The 27,629-nt window shown below is 46.4% G+C and overlaps 1 protein-coding gene across 5 annotated transcripts in view; it reads left to right on the top strand.

The window, feature by feature from the left end:
* The window catches only part of LOC309553410 (phospholipid scramblase 1-like), an 814,575-nt gene that overhangs the window by 679,620 nt on the left and 107,326 nt on the right, over window positions 1-27,629 (top strand). Inside the window, exons 1-4 of one of the 5 annotated variants that reach the window (XM_082254593.1) lie at window positions 12,238-12,303; window positions 14,954-14,981; window positions 16,442-16,626; window positions 18,361-18,522. The exons of 1 other annotated variant lie outside the window; for it this stretch is intronic. In XM_082254593.1, coding sequence (XP_082110719.1) covers window positions 12,241-12,303; window positions 14,954-14,981; window positions 16,442-16,626; window positions 18,361-18,522 — 438 coding nt within the window. In that variant the 5' untranslated portion in view covers window positions 12,238-12,240. Of the gene's footprint in view, window positions 1-12,237; window positions 12,304-14,953; window positions 14,982-16,441; window positions 16,627-18,360; window positions 18,523-27,629 lie in introns of those variants that run through there. 3 more of the 5 variants (XM_082254596.1, XM_082254597.1, XM_082254594.1) reach the window with 3 other exon arrangements.

Genomic DNA, 27,629 nt, shown 5'->3' with positions numbered 1-27,629 from the left:
CCTGCAGCTGCTGAATGCCTGTGGGGGGGAGAAGAGGAGAATCGGGTATTCAGCACCCGCACTGCTCCTCCTAGCCAGCTTCTTTCTGCTGCCCATCTGTATGCTCTCCTGCCCCCCCCCCCCCATAACAAACATGGCTAAAGTTCATGTGCTGAATCCAAACCCCATTGAAGTCAATAGGAGCAAGGGGCATAACTACAGGGGTCACAATTGTGAACGGCCCCCATGCTCCAGGGGACCCCTGCCCCCCCCCCCTGTACATCTGGCTAGGAGGAGCCAAAGGAACCAATCTCTCCATTTTTCTCCTGCAGCCGCTGAATGCCTGTGGGAGGGAGAAGAGGAGAAACCGGTATTCATCACCCACACTTCTCCTCCTAGCCAGCTTCTTTCTGCTGCCCACCTCTATGCTCTCCTGCCCCCCCTCCCCCATAACTCTGCCAGCTTTTCCCCTCCCCTCTCAGGCCAGTCACTGCGAGGGATACTGTCATGATGGAGAGTGTCATTTAATGGCCCTTCCTTGTCTTAATGAATAGTGTCAGTGATTTGTACCGATCACTAACTCTATTTATTCATAACTGCGGCATAGTAAACCGTGTTTACTATGCTTCAGTTTCTGAATGAATGGGAAACTCTGTGCAGAGCTATTCCTGTCCATTCATTCTGTGCAGCTAAGGCTGCAATGATCGAGACTGAGGGCTGTGTCCTCAATCTTCTTTCTCTGTCTCAAAGGTGAAACATAAGAGGTTTTTTAGACACCAAAGATCCCCCCCCCCCCCCCCAATTGGGACTCCTAAAAAAAATTGTTAAAAGTGATAAAAAAAATATTATTGGAAGAAAAAAATAAAATACCAAAAATGAAAAAACTATTAACACCAGTGGTGAAACTACCAGGGTCACAAAGGACACACTTGTGATTGGGCCCTGGCGTTCCACCTCCAGGCTAGGAGGGAAGGGCCCCATCCAGGGGTCATGGTTTCTTGTACCGGGGCCCTGAAGGTTCTGGTTATGCCACAGATAAGAGTAAGATGTTAGAAAACAGTTCTGGACATTTTCTGTTTGCAGAAGCAGCCCTACTTAAACATAGTCCATAATAGGTTGCTGGGCTGGTTAGGTGAATTTAGTTCTTTTGCTACTCTGTACACAGTAATGGAGCTGTGTGTGATTGCTCTGGTCTGGTCCAGGTCTCACTGGTTGTGGGGTTGATTTCTTCCGCCTGCCCTCTGTATACTTTTAGAAAGTAGTGGGCTGGGTGAGACAAATCAGAAGCTGAATAGTTGTGCTGTCTCAGCCAATCCCTGGGGGAGGGTGCCCAGATGGTGGCTGGGAGTGAGCATAAATAGCCTAAAGTTGTCTGGATCTTGTCCAGGAGTAGATGGGCTACATTTACCAGGAGCTCATCAAAGTACCAGAAATGCTAAGCTGGAGAGGACCTCTGAAGTTAAAGAAAGTGGATGTCATCTAGGATCTGGTCTGAAGAGACCACAAAGGAGATGTCTGCCTGATGCTGGAGGGAGGCATCCCAGTTCCCAAGGACTTGTGAGAACAGTCCTGATGGCAGGATCTAGGTGGCTGTTGCTGCTGGTAATACCTGGTGCTCTAATACTAAGGATTGCCTGGCCTGGGTCATTGCTCATGGGGTCCCAGTGATGTCCATTCCCTGAGCTATTGTTGGAGGGACTCTTCCAAGAAGTACCTGCAGAGTGAGAAGTGTACTCCTATTACTGTTCATGCAGAGTGAGAAGTGTCATCCTATTACTGTTCATGCAGAGTGAGAAGTGTACTCCTATTACTGTTCATGCAGAGTGAGAAGTGTCCTCCTATTACTGTTCATGCAGAGTGAGAAGTGTCCTCCTATTACTGTTCAGTGTTGTTGAGGCCTCCTCTGCCCTATCCAAGGTATATATTTGTAAAGGCAACCCCTAGACTGTTTACCGGGCCAGAGGAGTGAATTTTGCTGTGTGCCTGGCTGCCATTGCACCTCTCTGGGAGATGAACCTGGGACAAATCAGCTGCTCCTGCGGGGGTGGTGCTACACTAACAAAGGGTTAACGATTTGACCGTCTGCATTGGATGTTAATAAGAGGCAGGCCAGCCTATCCTGAGCCTTTCTATTGGGACAGACTGACTCTGAATTTGCTCAGAAATATTCGCAGTCAGCCATGACACCTAAGAAAAATCTCAAGGATTGCGTTCTCCATACAGAAGAGCCCATAGACAGGAAGGAAGAAGCAGCACAAGGAGGCAATCATTTCCTCTGCTGAAGGGAAGCACACTGATAGGAAGAGAGAGCAGAGTGGCAGAGAGATGAGCGGTCATCACTGTGCTTCCCATTTCGCTATCCAGCTATAGGCTGGTTGCTAGGACTCACAGGAAATAGGTGGAATAATGATGGCTATCAGACTGAGGCCATCTATCAACAGAAAAAAAAGGACCTGCAGGAGAAATCTCTGAATTGAAAGTGAGTGTTGTAGCAAAACCTGATTTTATTTTATTTTTAAACTCTTCATGCTGGCAGTACCCATATACCCAGCAAGGAGTGTTGTCTCCAAGGGTTAGAAGGGCTGGATTCATCTCTTTTTCATGGATAGTGTAGGACCCACTGATAATGGGGTACTTTGACGCAGTAGTGGGCTTGAGCACGATATGGCCATATGGTGGGACCAAACCCCCATTTTTATTTATGGATTGTCTTCAGATTTGGTAGTAATTTCTTTTGCATTTGCGCGCTATTCTTTTTTAATATACATGTCTTTTGGTTCATAGCTGCAGCAGCTTTGGAAATACATGGGTATGCTCCCCCAAATTTTTTGCCTGTTTACCCATATACACTATATTGTCAAAAGTATTGGGACACCGGCCTTTACACACATATGAACTTTATTGGCATCCCAGTCTTAGTCCGTAGGGTTCAATATTGAGTTAGCCCACCCTTTGCAGCTATAACAGCTTCAACTCTTCTGGGAAGGCTGTCCACAAGGTTTAGGAGTGTGTCTATGGGAATGTTTGACCTTTCTTCCAGAAGGGCATTTGTGAGGCCAGGCACTGATGTTGAATGAGAAGGCCTGGCTCGTAGTCTGCGCTCTAATTCATCCTAAAGCTGTTCTATTGGGTTGAGGTCAGGACTCTGTGCAGACCAGTCAAGTTCCTCCACCCCAAACTCGCTCATCTATATCTTTATGGACCTTGCTTTGTGCACTGGCGCACAGTCATATTGGAACAGGGAGGGGCCATCCTCAAACTCCTCCCACAAAGTTGGGAGCATGAAATTGTCCAAAATGTCTTGGTATGCTGACTCCTTAAGAGTTCCCATCACTGGAACCAAGGGGCCAAGCCCAACCCCTGAAAAAACACCCCCACACCATAATCCCCCCTCCACCAAATTATTGGACCAGTGCACAAAGCAAGGTCCATAAAGACATGGATTAGGGAGTTTGGGTTGGAGGAACCTGACTGACCTCAACCCAATAGAACACCTTTGAGATGAATTAGAGTGCAGGCCCTCTCATCAGAAATCAGTGCCTGACCTCACAAATGCGCCTCTGGAAGAATGGTCAAACATTCCCATAGACACTCCTAAACCTTGTGGACAGCCTTCCCAGAAGAGTTGAAGCTGTTATAGCTGCAAAGGGTGGGCCAACTCAAAACTACGGACTAAGACTGGGATGTCATTAACCACTTTACAACCGGAGGATTTTGCTGTCTTCCGTCCAGGCCACTTTTTGCGATTCGGCGCTGTGCGACTTCAACTGACAATTGCGCGGTCGTACCCAAACGAAATTTACGTCCTTTTTTTCCCACAAACAGAGCTTTCTTTTGGTGGTATTTGATCACCTGTGCGATTTTTACTTTTTGCGCTATAAACAAAAAAAGAGCGTTTATTTTAAAAAAATAACAATATTTTTCACATTTTTTTATATGAAATTCCCCCCAAAAAAGATGTAAAAACCAATTTTTTTAAAAGTTTTTGGCCAATTTGTTTTATGCTACATATGTTTGGTAAAAAAAATCGCAATAAGCGTATTTTGATTGGTTTGCGCAAAAGTTATTGCGTTTACTAACAAAGGGAAAGATTTCTGTCATTTTTGGTGTTTTTTTTTTAACGCGTAATGGCGGCGATCTGCGATTTTTTTTGCGGGACTGCGACATTGCGGCGGACAGACCGGACCCCTGACTGACATTTTTGACACTTTTGGGGGTACCAGTGACATTACTGCAGTAATCAGTGCTATATATATGCACTGTTACTGTAAAAATGACACTGGCAGGGAAGGGGTTAATTTTATTGGAGAGGGAGGGGTTAATGTATGCCTGGTGCTTACTGACGTGTAGGGGGGGAGGTGACTATGTGATTCATGGACAGATCGGATGTCCAGCTATGCTGAACAGTCCGATCTGTCACTCCCTGTCACTATGGAGATCCGCCCGCTGTGTTTACACACAGCGGGCGGATCTCCAGACTCGATCCCCGACGATCGGGTAAGAGCAGCGGCGATCGCCGCTGCTCCTCCCCTGGCCCGACTCCCGCTGTGAATGAAAACAGCGGGAGCGAGCCTCCGGCGGCGCGCAAGCGCCGCCCAGAAGGGGGAGTGTCCAGTCACGTTAATACTACGTGGCTGGACGATAACGAACCACTCTGCCGCAGTAGTATTACTGTGAGCGGTTGCAGAGTGGTTAAAGTCCATGTGTGTGTAAAGGCAGGCGTCCCAATACTTTTGGCAGTATAGTATATCTGTAGTTAGAAGTTTACATTTGAGTCTTGCTACACCAGAAGAGTAACGATCGTAAATGAGCAATTAGCAGACTCTCCTAATCATTCGTTATCTTTTAGATAAAATCCCATGGTCCCACTCCTTATATTAGAATGTGAATTTGTCCTATAACAGGTTTTTTTTTTATAAGATTAATTTCCCAGAGTACACACATGCTTAATAATTAAACAGATCCACCAATAGGAATGAGGTTCCACCCCCTGGGTATATTTTATGAGTGTATTGCTCACAACCAGATAAAGGAGGAAGGAGCACTCACACGGGATAGACATCACCATCATCTGATCACACACATCATCCGACACCTCAGTGACACCAGGACACCGCTTCATCTGGGTTCTACGCCATTTTGGCAAGGCTAAACTACAACCAGTAATCGGCGGCCATCTTGGGAGAGTCTGGTGGAGACCATTTTTAGATCCAATAGCCATTTTAAAAAGGTAACAATATTTTCCACATTTATCATTTATTTTTGCTGTATACAAGTATTTTATACTAGTTGTTACCCCACCGGATATCCCAACACCCAGAAATGAGGTCATCATGATTGGCTTTATTGGCATACCTTTACATGGATCTCACCTGGGAATACGACTGCAGCGGTTTCACGGGTCAAGTTAGTCAAACGCAGGTTATTATCTACTAAATTTTATTAAAAAAATACAATAAAATAAGTTAGGACATCTAGAAGTGGGGAAACTAAACATTTAGTTTAATTAAACAGATACATCAAGACTAGCGATTGATTGTGTCTGTGTCCTCCTAGTAATCACACTGTTAGAGGTGTTTGTATCTGACTTATTGTAAGAAATATTCATTTATTTTTTGATAGCCTCAGTCGGGTCTTCAAACTACGGCCCTCCAGCTGTTCAGGAACTACAATTCCCATCATGCCTAGTCATGTCTGTGAATGGCAGAGTTTTACAATGCCTCATGGGACTTGTAGTTCCGCAACAGCCGGAGGGCCGTAGTTTGGAGATCAACACATCTTGTTGCGTTCTTAACCAGTTCTGGACCGGAAGGTTTTACCCCCTTTAATGACCAGGCAATTTTTTTTTGATTCGGCACTGCAATAATTTAACGGACAATTGTGCGGTCGTGCGACGATGTACCCAAATACAATTGACGTCCTTTTTTTTCCACAAATAGAGCTTTCTTTTGGTGGTATTTCATCACCTGTGCGATTTTTATTTTTTGCGCTATAAACAAAAAAAAAGCGACAATTCTGAAAAAATAAAAACAATATTTTTCCCTTTCTGCTATATAACATTCCAAAAAAAAAAAGAAAAAATGTACAAAATCTGATTTTTTTTTTCATCATTTTAGGCCAATTTGTTTTCTGCTACATGTTTTTTTGGCAAAAAAAATCCTAATAAGCGTGTTTTCATTGTTTTGCGCAACAGTTATCGCGTCTACAAACTAGGGGAAAGATTTATGTCTTTTTTATTTTTTTACTTGTAATGGCAGCAATCTGCGATTTTTAGCGGGACTGCAACATTGCGGCGGACAGATTGAACCCCTTACTGACATCTTTGACACTTTTGGGGGTACCAGTGACATTACTACAGTAATCAGTGCTAAAAATATGCACTGTTACTGTAAAAATGACACTGGCAGGGAAGGGGTTAACCCAGGGGCGATCAAAGGGTTAAATGTGAGCCTAGGGGATGCTTTCTAATATTGTGCGGGGGGGGGGGGCTTGTGAAATCAATACAGAGACCCGTGTTCTTAAATAGCAATAACACAGGAGCCGCATACAGGAGAGCGCTGGCCACTGCATACAGGAGAGAGCGCTGGCCACTGCATACAGGAGAGCACTGGCCACTGTATACAGGAGAGCGCTGGCCACTGAATACAGGAGAGCGCTGGCCACTGCATACAGGAGAGCTCTGGCCACTGCATACAGGAGAGCTCTGGCCACTGCATACAGGAGAACGCTGGCCACTGTATACAGGAGAACGCTGGCCACTGTATACAGGAGAACGCTTGCCACTGTATACAGGAGAGCTCTGGCCACTGCATACAGGAGAGCTCTGGCCACTGCATACAGGAGAGCGCTGGCCACTGCATACAGGAGAATGCTGGCCACTGTATACAGGAGAGCTCTGGCCACTGCAAACAGGAGAGCTCTGGCCACTGCAAACAGGAGAGCTCTGGCCACTGTATACAGGAGAGCGCTGGCCACTGCATACAGGAGAGCGCATACAGGAGAGTGCTTTCCACTGCAAGCAGGAGAGCACTGGCCACTGTATACAGGAGAGCGCTGGCCACTGTATACAGGAGAACGCTGGCCACTGTATACAGGAGAACGCTGGCCACTGTATACAGGAGAGCGCTGGCCACTGCATACAGGAGAGCGCTGGCCACTGCATACAGGAGAATGCTGGCTACTGTATACAGGAGAGCTCTGGCCACTGCAAAAGGGAGAGCTCTGGCCACTGAAAACAGGAGAGCTCTGGCCACTGCATACAGGAGAGCTCTGGCCACTGCATACAGGAGAGCGCTGGCCACTGCATACAGGAGAACGCTGGCCACTGTATACAGGAGAGCTCTGGCCACTGCATACAGGAGAGCTCTGGCCACTGCATACAGGAGAGCGCTGACCACTGCATACAGGAGAATGCTGGCCACTGTATACAGGAGAGCTCTGGCCACTGCAAACAGGAGAGCTCTGGCCACTGCAAACAGGAGAGCTCTGGCCACTGTATACAGGAGAGCGCTGGCCACTGCATACAGGAGAGCGCTGGCCACTGCATACAGGAGAGCTCTGGCCACTGCAAGCAGGAGAGCGCTGGCCACTGTATACAGGAGAGCGCTGGCCACGGTATACAGGAGAGCGCTGGCCACTGCATACAGGAGAGCTCTGGCCACTGCATACAGGAGAGCTCTGGCCACTGCATACAGGAGAGCGCTGGCCACTGCATACAGGAGAACGCTGGCCACTGTATACAGGAGAACGCTGGCCACTGTATACAGGAGAGCTCTGGCCACTGCATACAGGAGAGCTCTGGCCACTGCATACAGGAGAGCGCTGGCCACTGCATACAGGAGAATGCTGGCCACTGTATACAGGAGAGCTCTGGCCACTGCAAACAGGAGAGCTCTGGCCACTGCATACAGGAGAGCGCTGGCCACGGTATACAGGAGAGCGCTGGCCACCATATACAGGAGAGCACTGGCCACTGCATACAGGAGAGCTCTGGCCACTGCATACAGGAGAGCTCTGGCCACTGCATACAGGAGAGCACTGGCCACTGCATACAGGAGAGCGCTGGCCACTGCATACAGGAGAGCTCTGGCCACTGCATACAGGAGAGCTCTGGCCACTGCATACAGGAGAGCGCTGGCCACTGCATACAGGAGAGCGCTGGCCACTGCATACAGGAGAACGCTGGCCACTGTATACAGGAGAACGCTGGCCACTGTATACAGGAGAGCGCTGGCCACTGCATACAGGAGAGCGCTTGCCACTGCATACAGGAGAACGCTGGCTACTGCAAAAGGGAGAGCTCTGGCCACTGAAAACAGGAGAGCTCTGGCCACTGTATACAGGAGAGCTCTGGCCACTGCATACAGGAGAGCGCTGGCCACTGCATACAGGAGAACGCTGGCCACTGTATACAGGAGAGCTCTGGCAACTGCATACAGGAGAGCTCTGGCCACTGCATACAGGAGAGCGCTGGCCACTGCATACAGGAGAATGCTGGCCACTGTATACAGGAGAGCTCTGGCCACTGCAAACAGGAGAGCTCTGGCCCCTGTATACAGGAGAGCGCTGGCCACTGTATACAGGAGAGCGCTTTCCACTGCAAGCAGGAGAGCGCTGGCCACTGTATACAGGAGAGCGCTGGCCACTGTATACAGGAGAGCACTGGCCACTGCATACAGGAGAGCTCTGGCCACTGCATACAGGAGAGCGCTGGCCACTGCATACAGGAGAACGCTGGCCACTGTATACAGGAGAACGCTGGCCACTGTATACAGGAGAGCTCTAGCCACTGCATACAGGAGAGCTCTGGCCACTGCATACAGGAGAGCGCTGGCCACTGCATACAGGAGAATGCTGGCCACTGTATACAGGAGAGCTCTGGCCACTGCAAACAGGAGAGCTCTGGCCACTGCATACAGGAGAGCGCTGGCCACTGTATACAGGAGAGCGCTGGCCACTGTATACAGGAGAGTGCATACAGGAGAGAGCTTTCCACTGCAAGCAGGAGAGCGCTGGCCACTGTAAACAGGAGAGCGCTGGCCACCGTATACAGGAGAGCTCTGGCCACTGCATACAGGAGAGCTCTGGCCACTGCATACAGGAGAGCTCTGGCCACTGCATACAGGAGAGCGCTGGCCACTGCATACAGGAGAATGCTGGCCACTGTATACAGGAGAGCTCTGGCCACTGCAAACAGGAGAGCTCTGGCCACTGCAAACAGGAGAGCTCTGGCCACGGCAAACCGGAGAGCTCTGGCCACTGCAAACAGGAGAGCTCTGGCCACTGCATACAGGAGAGCTCTGGCCACTGCATACATGAGAGCTCTGGCCACTGCATACAGGAGAACGCTGGCCACTGTATACAGGAGAGCTCTGGCCACTGCATACAGGAGAGCTCTGGCCACTGCAAACAGGAGAGCTCTGGCCACTGCAAACAGGAGAGCTCTGGCCACTGCATACAGGTTATCTCTGGCCACTGTATACAGGAGAGCTCTGGCCACTGCATACAGGAGAACGCTGACCACTGCATACAGGAGAGCGCTGGCCACTGTATACAGGAGAGTGCATACAGGAGAGCGCTTTCCACTGCAAGCAGGAGAGCGCTGACCACTGCATACAGGAGAGTGCTGGCCACTGTATACAGGAGAGCGCTGGCCACTGTATACAGGAGAGTGCTGGTCACTGCATGCAGGAGAGCTCTGGCCACCGCAGACTCATAAAACATCTTCAGCATCATCCAGCAGATGTTAAAGGACCTCAGTCTCCTCAAAAAGTAGAGGTGGTGAGGAGCTTTTACACCAAGCAAAGGAAACTCAGTCCAAATTTAACAAACTTTGGTCCTGTTGGCACCACTTTGTTACCACGGAGGAGTATTCCCAACTCTTGACCTAAATATGTACTCATTATCCATGACACCCTCAGGTGGAGGAGAATGGAGTCTTTGTTTCCCTTATCCCTTTCCCTCTTTCATGGTCACACCGGGCCCTAACGTCTGGCTCTTCTTTCACTCTATACACATAACTTCTTATATATATACAGAAAATTGAAATTGGGTGACTGACAAAGTTGCACCTAAAGCCAACCAAACACACCACATCCCTGATATAAAATATGATGAACAGAAGCGGTATTCAATGGACTGGAAGACCAGCCATGAAACCACCAAAATGTGGGACTTTAAAGGTGTATGGTAATGACACAGACAGGGCAATTGAAGATGAATAAAAAATCAACTTTAATGTTTAACATATTACATTAAAAAAGGTACAATAAGTGTACCCGAACATTGGTGGTCAAATATATAAAACAGACATTAACAGTAGATATACAGATGAATACTACGTTCATTAGAAGCCGAGAAGATGCAGGGGGTCACCGAGGTCCTACATGTTTCGCCATTTCATTGGCTTCATCAGGGACTAAGTGACTTGTGACCTCTCGCAGTGGCTCTAAATACAAAGCGTAATAAACATAAACACAGCAACTGTAAACTGCATGACTGGACGTGTGCATAACGTGGTGCCAGACCTCCCCCTGAAAGTCCCGGATGGACGCGGGGTGGTGAGTACCTTGAGAGGCCAACCAATGCTGGATCGGACTGGGACACAGTAATCGGCTAATTTGTCAAATGCGAAAGGGTAGAATAATAGGTTCCAACCTCATGAGCCTGAATTAGATTTACATCCGTCCCGCGCAGCGCAGCGTCAGGTAGTGGTGACCCCCTGCATCTTCTCGGCTTCTAATGAACGTAGTATTCATCTGTATATCTACTGTTAATGTCTGTTTTATATATTTGACCACCAATGTTCGGGTACACTTATTGTACCTTTTTTAATGTAATATGTTAAACATTAAAGTTGATTTTTTATTCATCTTCAATTGCCCTGTCTGTGTCATTACCATACACCTTTAAAGTCCCACATTTTGGTGGTTTCATGGCTGGTCTTCCAGTCCATTGAATACCGCTTCTGTTCATCATTCTTATATATATATTTATTTGTCATGCAGCCTTCCCAATAACTAATTACCCCCCGACAGGGGAAATTATCCCTATGGCAAAGATAAACCCCTCTTTCATAAGGCCTGGAAACTAGAATCCCCTAGATAGCCACTTGGTCCAGATTTCTAAACACTGCCTCAATGGTAAACCATTATTAACACCTGTATATACTCAACAACTACAACCTCATTTTCTGGGCCATCATCAGATGCGGTCTATCTACTAGGCTTACCTCTGTTTAACGACAAAGAGTACTATATGTGTGAAAACTGTAGAATATTATATTATATTTCCAACCATAATTGTTATGCATTTCACTTTTTGTAAAGAATAGTGCATGACCTGGTGTGGTGATGCACTAATGTTTCCTTTACTTATGCAAATTGTTGTATTTCTTTGCCTCCAATAAAGCTTTTGGAGAAAAAAAAAAGTTCTGACCCTTTCTATAGAGCACCTCAGTGTCCTTGCTCCAGTCCAGCTTATTATCTATGTGCACCCCAGGATACTTGTAACTCTCTACTACCTCCACATCCACTCCTCAGATGGAGATTGGGGTCAATGGTGGCTTCCTCTTCGGAAATACAGAACCAGCTCCTTTGTCTTTGTCCTTTGATTATCCTCACACCATGTGACAAAGTTCTCCACCACAGTTCTATACTCAGTCTCTTCCCATCCCTGATACATCCCATCCCTTCCCTGTTATGTTTGGTTCTCTCATACACACTCACCTGCCCAGAGAATCCAGCCTTGTCCTGCAGCAGCCTGCTATTCAGGGGTAACAACCCGTGTCCCCTGCTGCCAACTTGCTCCCAGGAAGACCGGTCCCCTATGAGGCAATGCAGCTCCACTACCTCGTATGTTTAGCAGCTTTCTGGGATATGTCACGGGGACAATCTAGCGGGGCGTGGGGGCAGTCAGGAGTAAGTAATGCAGAGTTTGGAGGTCAGTAGCATGTATGTCAGGAATCAGCAGCCAAGGTGATCAGATCTGTGTGGCTACACTCAGGAAACTGGGACCAGACTGTATTTGCTTTAAGCGCTGTGCAATCCTTTGGGATTTCCATGCGGTTCTGTGCGGTGCGATTTCAGCCCATTCATTTTAAAGCCCAAATTTAACCTTAAATGTATTTTTTCTTTTGTATGGATGTCTTTGTTCCCTCATAGTATGTGTTATCCCGTACTTCCTGTCCCGATGACCACCAGGGCATTGCTGTAATCATAACTTCCAGCCAGTGTTGCCTATAAAACTACTAATCCTTATTATATGTTGCAGGGTATTATGGCCGGAGTTCCCATTGCTCCACCTGGACTGGAAAATCTTCTTCAGGTGAGATATGTGAAACGTACCTGTCTGGAGGGCAGATTTAAAAGAAATCTTTTATGTGAGAGAAGGTCGGAGCCTCTGTCAGGCAGGTTTTTTTTATTTTTGGTGTATCTATCAAAGAGATTTCTCACTAATGGTTTAAATTATCACCTACATGTCTACTCACCTCCACATATTTTACCCCTCACCTCATGCACTCGTTTACTTGCACCAGGCTCCTGTCTCCTATCCCCCAGACACCCCTCTTCTCATCTAAGGCACCTATATGTTCACCCTATGCATTAATCTCCTCAATCCAGGCTCCCATCCCCTTTCTCCAGACAGCCTCTCATTCCACGTCCTATCATCTCCCCACATGCACCCCAGACTCCCATCACACTAGGCACCCATCTACTCAACCATGACAACCAACCATCACCACAGACTCCCATCACACTAAACTTCCATCTACTAAGCCCTGACACCCATCCATTACCCCATACTTCCATCCCATCACCCTAGACACCCATCTACTAAACTTTGACACCCATCAATCGAAGACTCTCATCCCATCACCCTAGGCACCCATTTACAAAAGACAAAACCAAAGAAAATTTCCAGCTCAACTCACCAACCAGTCTGCTTACCAACAGAATTATCCTATCAAACAGTTTGCATTAAAAACTGGGGTTTAGTTAGCACACATTTCCAAACGCATGCGTAAGCTGCAAGGCCCCTTCAAGGCACCCTGTATAACTTGCAGTCCTAACCCTTGTAAATGTATGAGTCTCCACAGTGGGAGCGCATGCATTTTAATGGTTAAATAAAGGCAAGATGGGCCTGGAGTTAGCCCAATCCTCCTTAAAGGTACAGGGGCACACTGGACACCTAGCACATAGCACAATGTGACTTGGATTCAGAGTCCAGAGTGCTAACCATTACACACATTACGGGCTCATTATAAGGGGGATTGAACTGTCAGAATAAACTCTGTTTTACAGGATCCCAGCGTCAAGCGCGTTTTTCCCTCCTCCCGGGAGCCTCCTCGTGCAACGTGGCCCATGCGAGAGTGGTTCCTCCCCCCGAGCATTCGTGCAAAAACGCACTAATAAATGACTCCGAGGGGAGTTATCTCGTCTGTGACAGAATTCCCTTCTGACCGTCTCGTCACCCCACCACAAGCCAGTAAACAAACAAATAACAAAACACAAAACAGGCAGCAGATATAAATTATGCAGGTTCCTTCTTAATACACTTTGGGCAAGTTATGTTACCTGTCTTGCTGACCGCAGGCAGCTGATATGGACACAAAGATAAAATCAATCACAGAGCAAGGGTACAGGTAAGGTTCAAAGTATGTCTTACCGTATATTCAGAGGTGATCAGTCTCTGCCCTCGTCTGTGTTGATTCCTCTCGGTTTCCTCTCGATCAGCTACCTTTGGTTCAGAACCCAAAGTGTCCCATCTGGGGTGCCATTTTGATTTGGATTAGGACCAGAACAGTCCTCAAATATATATATCTGCTCCTTCCTAATGTCGTTTGCGCGCAACAATGAATTAACCACGCTGACACACAGTTCAGTCAAAAAGTAAATTCTATTTTAATTGTTCCTCTTTTCTCCTTTTAAAGACTGAGGAAAATCCATTACAGGAAATAGTCATATATAATACGTATAAGCTAGCGATTGGAGTATCTATGTATCTGAGATTTTCTTCCAGGATATGACAAGGTCTTATTTTGGGTGTTGTCTCCATGTTCAATCGCCATCTTGCTTCTCCGAAAGGAGGGGTGATCTAATTGCATTTTGAGTAAGGTAGTGAATCTCAGCAGTAACATATATACATATATACATGAGGTATGCACCATCAAGTGAAATAGGCATTTCACTAATATAACCAGTATTACATCCATTACAAATGGTAGCAAAGGTGTCCAATGTGACCCCTTACCATTTACACAAGCCTGAACCCATCCATCAGCCCAGGCTATCATCCTATCACCCTATACAGATCTAATCAACCCTGACACCATCTATTACCCCAAACTCCCATCCCTTACTAGGCCCTGACACCCATCCATCACCCCAGGCTCCCATCACCCTAGACTCCCATCTACTCAGCCCTGACACCCATCCATCACCCCATACTCCCTTTGCATCACCCTAGGCACTCATCTACTCAAAACTGACACCCATTCTTTACCCCAGACTCCCATCACCCTAGACTCCATCTACTTAGCCCTGACTTCCATCACCTCATAGTCCCAACCCAATCAACCTAGGCACTCATCTACTCAACCTTGACACCCATCCATCATCACAGACTCCCATCACCCTAGACTTCATATACTCAGCCCTGACACCCATCCATCTCCCCATACTCCCATCCCATCACCCAAGTCTCCCATTTACACAACCCTAATACCCATCCACCACCCCAAGCTCCTATCCCATTACCTTAGATACACATCTACTCAACCCTGACACCATCCATTACCCCAGACTCCCATCCCTTACTCAACACTCACACCCTCCTCCCAGGGTTCCCCTCCCTGATCTATAGCACTCTATTTGCCACAAACACCTGTTAGAAATGGAGGTATTGATGGATTTTGGGAGTGTTGGGTATGGTAACTAGGAATTTACTGTTGACTCATCTTTGTTCTGTTTAACAGGTCAATGGACTCTTTGTAAAAGAGACAAGTGAGTGTTGTTTTTGTTTTTTTTGTAAAACTTGAATGTTTCTACCAACATGTTGTTCCTTCTTTTGCCACGGGGCTCCATTAGTCTTCCACCGTTTACCGGGATCCTCTACAAGTGTAGCCAGTATTTTCTCCTTGTCTTCATTAAAATGATTTGTTTAACGGAGAACCTTTCCTGCTCCTCTTATTGGCAGGTCTGATCTCCAGATATAACTGGCTAACAATGTCTTTGTCTTAAATGGAATACAATGTGATTTTGTACAATGCTTTATGAAGATAAGGGGGCTCCTTTAAAATAGTTAACTACATCTGCATGACTGTGGGGTGTTTGGTTCCCATGCCTCATTTCACCTAAGGCTCCTCCCACCTTGGCATTTATATGGCCACTATCTCCACCCATTACATCACTACAGAGAGGCTTTGTCTAAAAGGAGACTCAACACCCAATAATATAATTCTCTATTACCACACTATTTTGGGACAAAGCAACCTAGTGGCAGAATGGTTAGCTGCACCTGCTTGCATGTATTATGGTCAGAATTACATTTTTCTCTTTTTAAACAAAGAATACAGTATTTCATATTAAAGCGGAGTTCCGGCCACAAAATTTTTTTTTAAATAAACATATCCCCGGGTCAGTCAGGGCTAGTACATTCCACAATGGATAGCATCTGATCTGTCCCGGTTTGCACTTACCTGCAAGAAGAAATACTCACTTTTAAAATTTCTTCTCCAGCATTGCCATCTCTGTTGTGGGCAGCTGAAGCCAGCGCAATCCTCTTCTGTGTCCTCTTCCGCGTCTTCTTCTCCCAGAATGCGCCTTCACCGGCCCCTCTCGTCACTTCTGGTGCGGCGCCGCATTCCTCCACAGCTTCTGGGCATGCCCAGAAGCTGTTTAGCAAGGAATGCGGCGTCGCACCGGAAGTGACGAGCGGGGCCGGTGCCGTCGCATTGATTCCTGGGAGCGATGACGTTCAGCTCCCAGGAATCATTGCAAACCAGGAAGTGATGGCGCGGGCCGCGGCCGCCGAGGGAGGAAGTGCAAAAAAGGTGAGTATTTCTTTCTACAATTACAAGGTAAGTAAAAAAAAAAAAAATACTAACTATCCAATTCTGTTTCAGGTGAGGAAAAGCAAACGGATGGCCACAAAATCGGTTATGTCGATTTTGTGGCTGGAACTCCGCTTTAATATATATATTTTTTGTCATAACCAGTCAGCAGGTGGGGCTCTAGTCTCTATTGTTCTTACTTTGCTCCTCCTACCAGTAGGAGAGTTTACAAGAAAAGGACATAACATTTCCTATAATCTGTGTATCTTCACATATTTGGATTTCAGAAATGGTAGATGTCAAGTTGCATTGGAGGGAAGATGGATGTTGGAACGTTTCGTCTATTTTTACAGACTCTCATAGGCGTTTGACCTCGTTCACTAAATTCTTCTTATAATTCTGTAATTTCAGGGAACAGTATGTTCCAGAGTCATTGTACGTATGATTTGTTTGACACCAATGGCCAATTCGTGTACCATGCCGCTGAGCAGCGGGAGTGTTGCGGACCTCGGATTAATTGCAGGGTTACCAACAACCAAGGATATAATGTCCTCAACCTTCTTGTGCCTTCAGACTGCTGTACCTGTGACACCAAGGTATGAAAAACACTGACTACACCGAGCTTGGGACAACTGAGTCTCTCACTTTCTCCTAAGAGACTTTGATAGTCACCTCCTCGAACTCTAAGTCCTATGGCGGCCTCTGAAGTGAAAGTCATCGAACTGTGAACCTCAACTGACAATTTCCCCCTTCCTTCCTTCCTTCCTTCCTTCCTTCCTTCCTTCCTTCCTTCCTTCCTTCCTTCCTTCCTTCCTTCCTTCCTTCCTTCCTTCCTTCCTTCCTTCCTTCCTTCCCTTATAAATCCCCAACCTCTTCCCTGCCTCACTTGTCCTTCTGCTGTTCTCTAACCTGTTGTCTCGAATAGAGTTTGTTCACTCCTTGGTTTTCATGTCAGCATTACCAAATAGCTGTCACTGTTGCAGATAATACTATATGTTATTTTCATGTCCTTTCTTTTGAGGCTGACAAGCCTTTTCTTTTTTCCCTTTTTTTCTGCTTTATTTCTGTACATGTTGATGTACCTTTCAGTATTCTCTGATTCATTGTTAATTTTGTCCTATTAATAATAGCCATTGAAGAAGAAAGACTCACATTGGGGACCTGTGAGATAAGTGATAACCTTTTAGGTAACATACTTGCTATGACCCATGTCTAGGTCCATTTCTTATATTCTACAACCCTCTAATAACATACAAACAATGGACCTCTAGGATTAGCTGCAGACCTCCCACATTCACTAGGCCAGGAATGAGGAGATGTGACCCTTGTCCCCAACAACATAGGGACAAGATGATTTGCCAAAGGCTCCTCACTGCCCCACTTTCCTGGCAAGATAGCTTCCCAATGTGGCCTGGTATGGTGTAGGAGGGAAGGGGAGGGTACGATCACTGCCCCCCTTTCCAGGCCAGCCAAGATACTTGTCTGGATAAAAGACTTTTAGGGGGATTCCACACCATTCTTTTTTACCTGTGTATAGTGTCCCCTTTAAAAGCCCAAACCAGACCCCTATCTAACACAAGGGACTGTTCAGAATATTGACAGAACCTCATACCCTTTGTTTTTCCTCTAAAAAGGAGACTTCTGCAGGGCATGTGGCCTGTTATGTTTTTTGGGGTGGTGGGAGTGAGGGGGGGGGGGGGGGACTTACTGCACCCCTTTCCTAGCCACCCAGGCTAGGACTTGTGAGATTCAAGACATGGTCCTCTGGGACTGATGACGTTTAAGGCATGGCCCTCTACATCTTATCTCCATTTATGCTATATTGTCCTATGGGACTAGTTAGATACAATGTACATTAGCTAGTTAAATGATCCTCAACAACTGGTGAGATAAGACCTGAAACACTAAAGCTTCTATGATGAAAGCCTTGGTCTTCTAAGATTAGTTAGATATAAGGCACAAACTTTTGGAGTTGGTTATATCAAAGCCATGAACCTCAAGGACTGGTGAGAAAGAACATATGGATTTTTAGTACTGTGACATACAAGACACATGCCTCTTGGCCTGTTGTGATATAGCATATATTCCTCTAAGACTGATGAAAACAAATGCACAGCTTTGTAGACTATAGGGACTAATGGAACATAAAACATTGTTATCTAGGTGGAGCTGGATACAAGATTTGGTCCACTAAAGCTGATTAGGAATAAGATATGTTCATGTTCTAGTAAGTAATGGACCCAGATAAGCCTACTGGACAATCCAAGTACAATTCTGGATATGATGACCAAACTCATTAGACAACCTCTTGTAACAACGTTTTATTATAGTTGCAGGTCTCCAGTTCCTCCGGGGAGCTCCTCGGCTACATAATCAAGGAGTGGACAAGTTTTACCTTAAGCTTCGACATCTTGGATTCATTGGGGCTTGTTTGTCTTAAAGTAAAAGGTCCAGGATGGGGGGAAGGCTTTATGTCTGACCTCCATTATAAGGTCAGTCTGTCAACAAGTGTCAAATGCTTTTTTTCTTTAGAAATAATGGAAAATGTTATTGGGTTGCCTTTGTCCGGGGGTTGAGGTGAACATCTTCCATGCTTCCTGCCCACTGTGGGCTTCTTTTTTAACCTGACTGATGTAAAAATAACAAAAAAAATATTATTTCACTGCCTTTTTGTGTTTTTGCAGTTTTATTTTTTTTAGTAACATTTGTAGCTACAGCAAGGAAGTCAAGAAAAAATCAATTATTTTTAAAATGCTATAGTACAAGGTAGGGATAGACCGATTAGATATATCGGTGGCCGATATGCACTTTCCCCGATATATCGGTATCGGCCCCAGAACTGGCCGATATTGCCGATATTTTTGTGACGTCATTCTGCCTTCTTAGGCCGCCTCCTTCACCTTGGACAGCCTCGTCTGGAGTCAGCACTAGTCTCGCGGGAGTATATCAAAGCCATACACCCACCCACAGTAGCCCGGTGCCAGCCAGCCACCCACATCCACAGGCCTTGTACCAGCCGGCCAGCCACAGGCACTGTACCAGCGAGCCAGCCAGCCACCCACAGGCTCTGTACCAGCCAGCCACCCACAGGCCCTGTACCAGCCAGCCACAGGCACTGTACCAGCCAGCCAGCCACCCACAGGCCCTGTACCAGCCAGCCACCCACAGCCCCTGTGCCAGCCACCCACCCACCACAGGGTGCCAGCCAGCCACCCACCCACCACAAGGTGCCAACCAGCCAGCCACCCACTACAGGGTGCCAAACACCCACAGACAGGGTGCCAGACAGCCAGACACCCACAGGCCCTGTACCAACCAGCCACAGGCACTGTACCAGCCAGCCACCCACAGCCCCTGTGCCAGCCACACACCTACCACAGGGTGCCAGCCAGCCACTCACCACAGGGTGCCATCCAGCCAGCCACCCATCACAGGGTGCCAGCCAGCCAGCCACCCACCACAGGGTGCCAGACAGCCAGCCACCCACCACAGGGTGCCAGACAGCCAGCCACCCACCCACAGACAGGGTTCCAGACAGCCATCCACCCACAGGCCCTGTACCAACCAGCCACAGGCACTGTACCAGTCAGCCACCCACAGGCCCTGTACCAGCCAGCCACCCACAGCCCCTGTGCCAGCCCCCCACCTACCACAGGGTGCCAGCCAGCCACTCACCACAGGGTGCCAGCCAGCCAGCCACCCACCACAGGGTGCCAGCCAGCCAGCCACCCACCACAGGGTGCCAGACAGTCAGCCAGCCACCCACAGACAGGGTGCCAGACAGCCAGCCACCCACAGGGCCTGTACCAACCAGCCACAGGCACTGTACCAGCCAGCCACCCACAGCCCCTGTGCCAGCCACCCACCTACCACAGGGTGCCAGCCAGCCACCCACCACAGGGTGCCAGACAGCCAGCCACCCACCACAATGTGAGCATGAGCAGTGCTGCAAGATTTTTTCCAGGGTTGGTGACCAAGGGGAATAATTAATTAGCAGCAATATAGATTAATTTGGTTACAGAGATGTGCTTTAAAATGTGCATTAACACAAAACAACAATGATCCCCCCTGTTTGGCGGGACTTTAGGGGACTTTTGGCTGGATTTTACCCTTAAAGTCCCGCCAAACAGGGGGATCATTGTTGTTTTGTGTTGATCCTTTGGGATGTTGGCAATGAGACACTTGACCAGCCTTTCTCAACCTACAAATGCAGAGGAACCCTTGAAAATTAATTTCTGGTCTCGGTGGAACCCCTGATAAAAATTAAAAATCTACAACTCCTGACACATTAGTGGGACAGTCAGTGTGAAGAATGCTCCTTACTCTTGTCATCATTGGGAAGAATTACCCTTTACAGATAGCTAAAAGGAACAATGGTGTCATTGGGAACTTATCTGAGAGGCAGAAATTGCCCATTTCTCAAGGAACCCCTAGCAACCTCAGGAGGAACCCTAGGGTTCCACCAAACCTTGGTTGAGAAACCCTGCACTAGAACATCCAATGGTGAGCTAGTACCGTATCTAAAGTGTGCATTATTACTGGCTTTCTGAGCCCAAAAACAGCAGAGTGCAAAACAAATAAATGGGGTTTTGAAAAAAAAAGGAGGAGAATTTGGTCATGCCAAAGTCACAAGACCGGCTTTAATCAGGTGCCCAATCACAAATCATCACCACCTCCTTTTTCATGCAAGGTGGGAGGAGGAGGTGACAATTTAGGATTAGACACCTGTGGAAATAACTTTTTGGAGGCATTATATAGATGATGTCCTATTGTTTTTTTTTTTTTTGGAAGGGGAATTATGATTCTTAAAATCTTTTTATGGAGGGACTTAACCAGAATGACAGTGGTATCTATGTCTCTTTTCAATTTAGTGAGGAACAAATTCATTTTTTTTTTTTGGATCTAACTATTTCTAGACGTAAGGATCATTTCATTAGCCATACTTTTTTCAAAAAGACTGATTACAATGGGTATATCCCTCAAGGGATTTGCCCCCATCCAGCCATTACTAAGGGACAATTCCCTAGCATTAGACGTAACTGTTCCAACCTTGAGGACTTTCAGTCCCAATCTCTGATTCTCAAACAGCGATTTCTTGAAAAGGGCTATTGTGAACAGGAGCTGGATTGGGTAGTTAGTGAGGTGAAACATCCTAAATGTGATTCATTGCTTATCAAAAATCCTCCACATGTTTCTGCTGTTATTATTGATCATCAGTTTTCTTTTGTTACCACTTTGTCCAGGTATTATGCCCTAGTCAGGAGACAACTTTAAAAATATTGTAGTGGATTAAAAAACAATAGAATCTTAGGACCAGTTTTACATGACCATCCTAAGGTCATTTTTCGTAAAGCCATAACTCTGAGGGATTTTTTGACCCCAATTGTAGTAGATCCCCCTTACAAGGTTACGCTGTTTGGTGCTTGAAAGGGGGAAAAAACAGTCATAGGTGTAAAATGTGTCATATTGTTGGAGGGAATACTGTGAGGACTAGATCCTTTACCTCCCATAGTACATCAAAATCCTATGAAATATACTGTTTTGTTTCTTGTTCCACAGATGTGTTTTCTATCTCCTGCAGTGTCCTTGTGGCATCCAGTAAGTTGGCCGGACCACATGGGCATGGTAGATGAGAATTAACAAACATATAATAAATATTTGTAAAGGTTTTAAGTGACACAGTCTATCCAAATATTATTGTTTGCATCATAACAGGGACCCTTCATCTCCACATTGAAAAGGTCGTCATTTGGTGAGGGAGATCTCTAGGTTAGAAACTAGATGGATTTTTCAATTAAAAACCCATAGTCCCTACAGTCTAAATATTGGGTGGAACCTGAATATTGTTATAAATAATGGTTGACCTCTGTTATGTTTATTTATTTATTTTTTTGCTGTGTTTTTAGTTTTGCTTCTGCCTAATTTTTAAACCTTTCATTCACTGCTGTGATCAGGGCTTATTATTTTGGCATTAACGTTTTAATTTTAGGGTTTAATTTTTTGGCATATTTTTAGTTGTCATATTGGTTTTGAGCACTAGATGTAGTATATACTTAAGTGAATTTAGTGTCATATTGCCCCTGGGCTCAAAATGGTGCATACAACTCTTTTATGATAAGTCATATTTGCCTTCAATTTGATTGATTTGTCCATATTGGCCCTCTTGCATTTGGTCTTCTATGAACACCATTTTTTTTTTTAATAGTCCCTTCTCCCTTCTTTTACTATGGAGAATCGTTTTTGCCCACATTTGTTCTCTAGTGTTTGGTCTTCAGCCAGAGTGATTTTGGGGTAGGTATAGTTATACTAATGGGATCTGCTTTACTGCAGCAGCAGTGGAGTCTATATAAACTGTACTAGACGTCACTTGTTGTGCTCCTGTCCCCTGATGACGCTGTTTGACAGCGAAACCTATTGAGCTTAACTCGTGGCGTTACTATGCCCACTGTGTGGACGCCGGTGAGGCACTACTGTTTCTTTTTACATGTTGTATCTGCATTTACCTTTGTAAGTATATGTCTTTTTTTTATAATATATTATTTGGCGGTTATACACTATGTGCGGCCCCTGTTTCTCTTTATGAGTATGGAGGCTGTTTGGTCCAATCTTGGAGCCTAAGGCTGATGGAGTCCTTTCACCATGGATGGATACCTGGATGGTCATTGATAAACATGCCTGCTTGATCTCTGTTATGGGGACCCAGTTCATTTGGTAAGAGGCCATTGTTGTCTCTGGTGGGGAGCACAAAGTGTTTGGTTAACTTTTCAAGATACCCTCACTGGCTTATTGGATGACTGATTGTTTCACTGACTCTTTGAAATTTATTATTTGAACTCTTTGTTGTTTCATGGACTGAGCTGAAGTTTATCACATCACAAAAACCTGTTCCTTTGGATTTTATTTAGGTTGATGTGCATCTATTATATGTGAGTGTATGTATTTAATTAACCACTGGGTACTGGGAGACTATTTGACTACACTGAGCCTTGCTGTCAGTGCATTTTATCAAAGATCTTGACCTGTCCCACCACTCATTGTGGCCTTTTGTTGCCTGTTACCCTCTTTTCTGTCCCAGTCCTGCCTGGTCCATCCTTGCTCCTCCCTTGCCTCTACTTCTGATGGAGTTCAGGTGTGCTTGGCAAAGATTTTTTCCTAAAATTAGATAATTTAAAGACAGTTTAGACAATTGTGCTCTTTCAACCTTGTAGTAACAGTTTGGCGAAGACCCTTTTCTGTTCCATGACTGTGCCCTGTCTACAAAGCCAGCCCCATAAAGACATGGTATGACCAGTTTGGTGTGGAGGAAATCAAGTGTCCTGAACAGAGCCCTGACCTCAACCCTACTGAACACCTGTGGGATAAGTTAGCACATCAATGGTGAGCCAGGTCTTCTCATCCAACATCTTTACCTGACCCCACAAATGGGCACAAATTCCCACAGACACTATTCAAAATATTGTAAGAAAGTCTTCCCGACTTCCGGTTCCGGCGCCGCATGGAGTAGCTGGTCCCTGAGCAGCTCCCGCGGTGTGCCCCAGTAATACGGCCTATAAAACCTGCCCAGCACCTCCAGATCGCCTCAGGCAACCCCCATCTGCTTTGGGACACCGCACGGACCCGACCGCTGCTCGCCTGTCGTCCCGCCATGGAGCGGTATTTAGAAAAACCGGCCGCGAAGCCTCCGCCACAAATCGAGGCCGCGGTCGCGGCCTACTCTGGAACTGCGGCGGACTCGGCAGAGATGGACACTTATAATCTGCCAGAAAAAACCCCCCAGCCACCCATCACGGCATCCTTCTCAGCTCCAGACCCCTCTACTGAGAGGATTGCACAGGCGGTTGTTGCTCTGCTCACCCCCACAATCAAATCATCAGTGGAGCAAGCAGTGACAGCAGTCATGGCTGCTTTCAGAAAGGAGCTGGAGTCACACTCCCACCGTCTCAATGAGGCAGAAAGCCGGATCTCCAGTGTGGAGGACGAGATATACCAAATGCAAGGTACGGAACAATCCCAAGACAAAATGAACCGTCTTATCATGGACAAACTGGAGGACCTGGAAAACAGGTCTCGGCGGAGTAACCTGAGATTTATAGGGATTCCAGAATCCGTCCAGTATGAAGATCCTTATCTTTGCAGACTACTCCGTGGAAGTCGCAAAAAAATGCACCCCACCCAAGACCTGGCTATAATCACCCTAGATGCCGAAAAGGCATTTGACAACGTCAATTTTGCCTGGCTGCGCAGAGTTTTAGATACTATGGGTTTCCAGGGTCCTTTTGTCCAACTGATCACTTCTATGTACACTTCCCCGCCGGCCAGACTCTGCGTAGGAGGTACTTTGACTGAAGACTTTGGACTGTTCAAAAGGTACATGACAGGGCTGCCCATTGTCACCGCTACTGTTTAATTTGGCCATGGAACCCTTATCTAGATATCTCTCCGGCCCTGCCCCCCTACATGGGGTCCGACTGGGTCATTTAGAATTGAGGATCTCACTTTTTGCAGATGACGTCCTTCTTTTCACATCATGCCCTTCAGCCGACATTCCCACGATTGTGTCCACGTTTGACGCCTTCAAGAAATGCTCAGGCCTTAAGATAAATTTCTCGAAGAGCAAGATTCTCCCCTTGGGTTCTAGCGCGACCCGCGGGTGGGAATTGGACTCTCCCTTTAAGATAGCGTCACACTCTATCACCTACCTCGGCATAAAGATTGGAAGGACCCCCGCATCTGTCTATGCCCTCAACTATCCACCACTATTTACCAAAATTAAAGGGGAACTGGAAAACTGGAGGGAGCTGCCGCTGTCTCTCTTGGGGAGATGTCACCTGATCAAGATGGTCAGTTTTGCCCGCATTTTGTATTTCCTTCAAACTCTTCCTTTACTGATTAAACATAAAGTTGTACAAGACCTTTCCAGAGCATTCTCCAGGTTTCTTTGGCGAGGGAAGAGGCCTCGCATCTCCTCAAAAAAACTGTACCTCCCCAGGCGAGACGCGGGTATAAATTTTCCTGATATACGTTTGTATAACCTGTCATGCTTATTGAGAGTAGCATTGGACTGGATATCTGGGATCTGCAATTCTCAAATTTCGAGTTAGAATCCCAGATGTCTGGCCCTTTTACATTGACCTCACTCCTCCATGCCAAATGGGTTCACCTCCCACCCCCACTACGTCATAACCTGCTCCTGAGGGACACGGTTATTGCATGGAGAGAAGTGAGGAAACTTTTAAAACTGCCCCTTTACTTCTCCAAGCATCTCCCAATTAGGGGGAACCCTGCTTTTCCCCCTGGCTTGGAACATGCGGTCTATAGAGCATGGGAGTCAAAGGGACTGGTCAACTTCATCCAACTCTGCAACCCACTAACCGGAATCTTGGGGTCCTCTGCTGAAATCTCGGAGAAATATAACCTACCACCTTCAGATTCTTTTTATTTGACACAATGCCGGCACTTTATTCGTGGTACGTTATCGAACCCTGAAACCAGGCTCAAACTTTCTCTCATTGATACCCTACTGGACTCTGGCAAGTACACCATCTCAGATATCTATAGACCACTTATCCAACAATGCCCACCTGCCTCCTTTACTTCATCTGCATCGAACTGGCTGAAAGACTTCCCAGGTGAGGACACCTTACCCAAGATAATTAGCGGTCTCCGGACCACTCTCGGACTCACCCCAAACTCTACGTGGAAGGAAACGCAACTAAAAATTTTCCATAGGGCGCATATCCCCTTCCTATCTGACAAGACACTTGCGGATGCTCATAAATGTCCTCTTTGCCATGCTGAGCGCCCCTCCCTCTTTCATAAATTTTGGGACTGCCCGCTGATCTCAACATTCTGGGACCAGGTACTTGCATTTATAGCTACAGTAACCGATTTGTCTGCACCAAAAGACCCTCTACTATTGCTTTTCGGATACTGGGATAAGCGTCTTCAGAAATGGTCAAGCACCTCAACCGAACCACCTCGTTACTGGATTCTAGAAATGCGATTTGGTAGTTTAGAGCTCTAGAAAACCTTTTGAAAGATTGTTAATGTAGGTAGATGATTCCTAAGAGTAGTTGCGCCAACATCCCTGGTATGTATACAAAGAAGTATTTGGTTCCTCAGGCCAGTAAGTGGGACTTTAAGGCAATAAAGAAAACGTATCAGCATAAAAGCGTTTTTAGATTTTATCGTAAAAGATACATGAATTACAACATGTTTGCTTCATAAATTATATAGTGCAGGGTGGGTGAGAGACCCATCCGTGATAGTGCAAGAAGGTAAAGAAGTGACACTGTGAGTATTGGTGACTTTAGAAACACAAAAATCCTGCCATCCGTCGGTATTGGATATTGCAGGTAGCGTCTCAATTTCCCACGCGTTTCGGCTTGCCTAAAGCGGCTATGCCTTTTTCAAGGTATCACCATATCTAAAATGATATTTAGACATTGTAAGTGTCATTATGCACTGAATACTTAGTTTGTGTAATCTAGGTTGAATAAATAGCTTACATTTTGTTTTTTGTATATACAGTTTCTCGGTCGTTGTTAGTGGAACATGCCCCTCTTTTTCCCAAGATAGTCACAAGATCCCCATAAAGGAAAGGAGTAATAGTGATGCAGGCACTAGAAAGACCAAATTGCTGTTTCATAAATATCCATGACATATATAAATTCTTAACCACTTAGAATTCTCAGGGGTACTCACATGGTCCAGAGTAACTGGTTCCCTAATTCGGAGTCCCTGATGAGAGTGGTAACTGTCCCTGGAATTATATATTTATATTGTATATCCAAGGATTGTGTGTTGGACAGAACATAATTGGGCTTTAACAGAAAGATGAAATTACCTCCTCTGTTTCAGGTCTCAGGGAAAACAGGGTGGTATCTCCTCTGCTTCAGTCTTGGGGGTATAAGGCCGTATCTGTATGAAAATTATGCATGGAAATTTGGGAATTTGTTCCATGTGGTTGGTACATGATTGCGCTAAAAAAAGTTTTGGCGTAAAAATACCTTTGTCCAGTGGGGGTAGACCAAGTATGATGTACGGGACCGGTGCTTGTTGTTTCCTTCCAATCTCCAAGCTACAGGACTGTATCTGTATTGCAAAATGTGATTTGCAAGTTAAGGAAAAAAATTCCCTGTAATAGTATAACAGAGTTGCCCTGAAAAAGCTTGGAGTGAATTTTTACCTTTGTCCTGCAGGGGGAGACCGTGTGCGGTACAGGGAGGCTGGTTGCGTCACCGTCGTCCAAGAGTGTTTCCTCTCCGGCATCCGGAGATGAATGGCACTCTTCCGGGGATCCCCGGCGCCTTATATATAGGCCGCGCATGCGCATTGCTGCGCAGCGCGGTACTATATGTCAGGGCGGAAGGGTTTCAACAGTGCATACTGCGCATGTGCCGAAGCTCCTGCGCGAGTTGCGGCGAGGATTCCCCTCGCTGCCTGGCAACTAAGGACGCCGCCGACACGGAGAGGAGGGGCCATCCGCGATGCCGTCAGGCATTGGTAAACAAGCCATCGGGCTCAGATGGAGATGCTGGTGACCCAAAACAGTGCCCCGCCTCGGGGGGCGGGGCTTACCGTGCCGGGGACTAATATT

The sequence above is a fragment of the Pelophylax lessonae genome (genome assembly GCF_965119305.1).
Source record: "Pelophylax lessonae genome assembly, chromosome: 4".
Classification (NCBI taxonomy): domain Eukaryota; kingdom Metazoa; phylum Chordata; class Amphibia; order Anura; family Ranidae; genus Pelophylax; species Pelophylax lessonae.
This window is presented reverse-complemented; position numbering and strand designations above follow the sequence as displayed.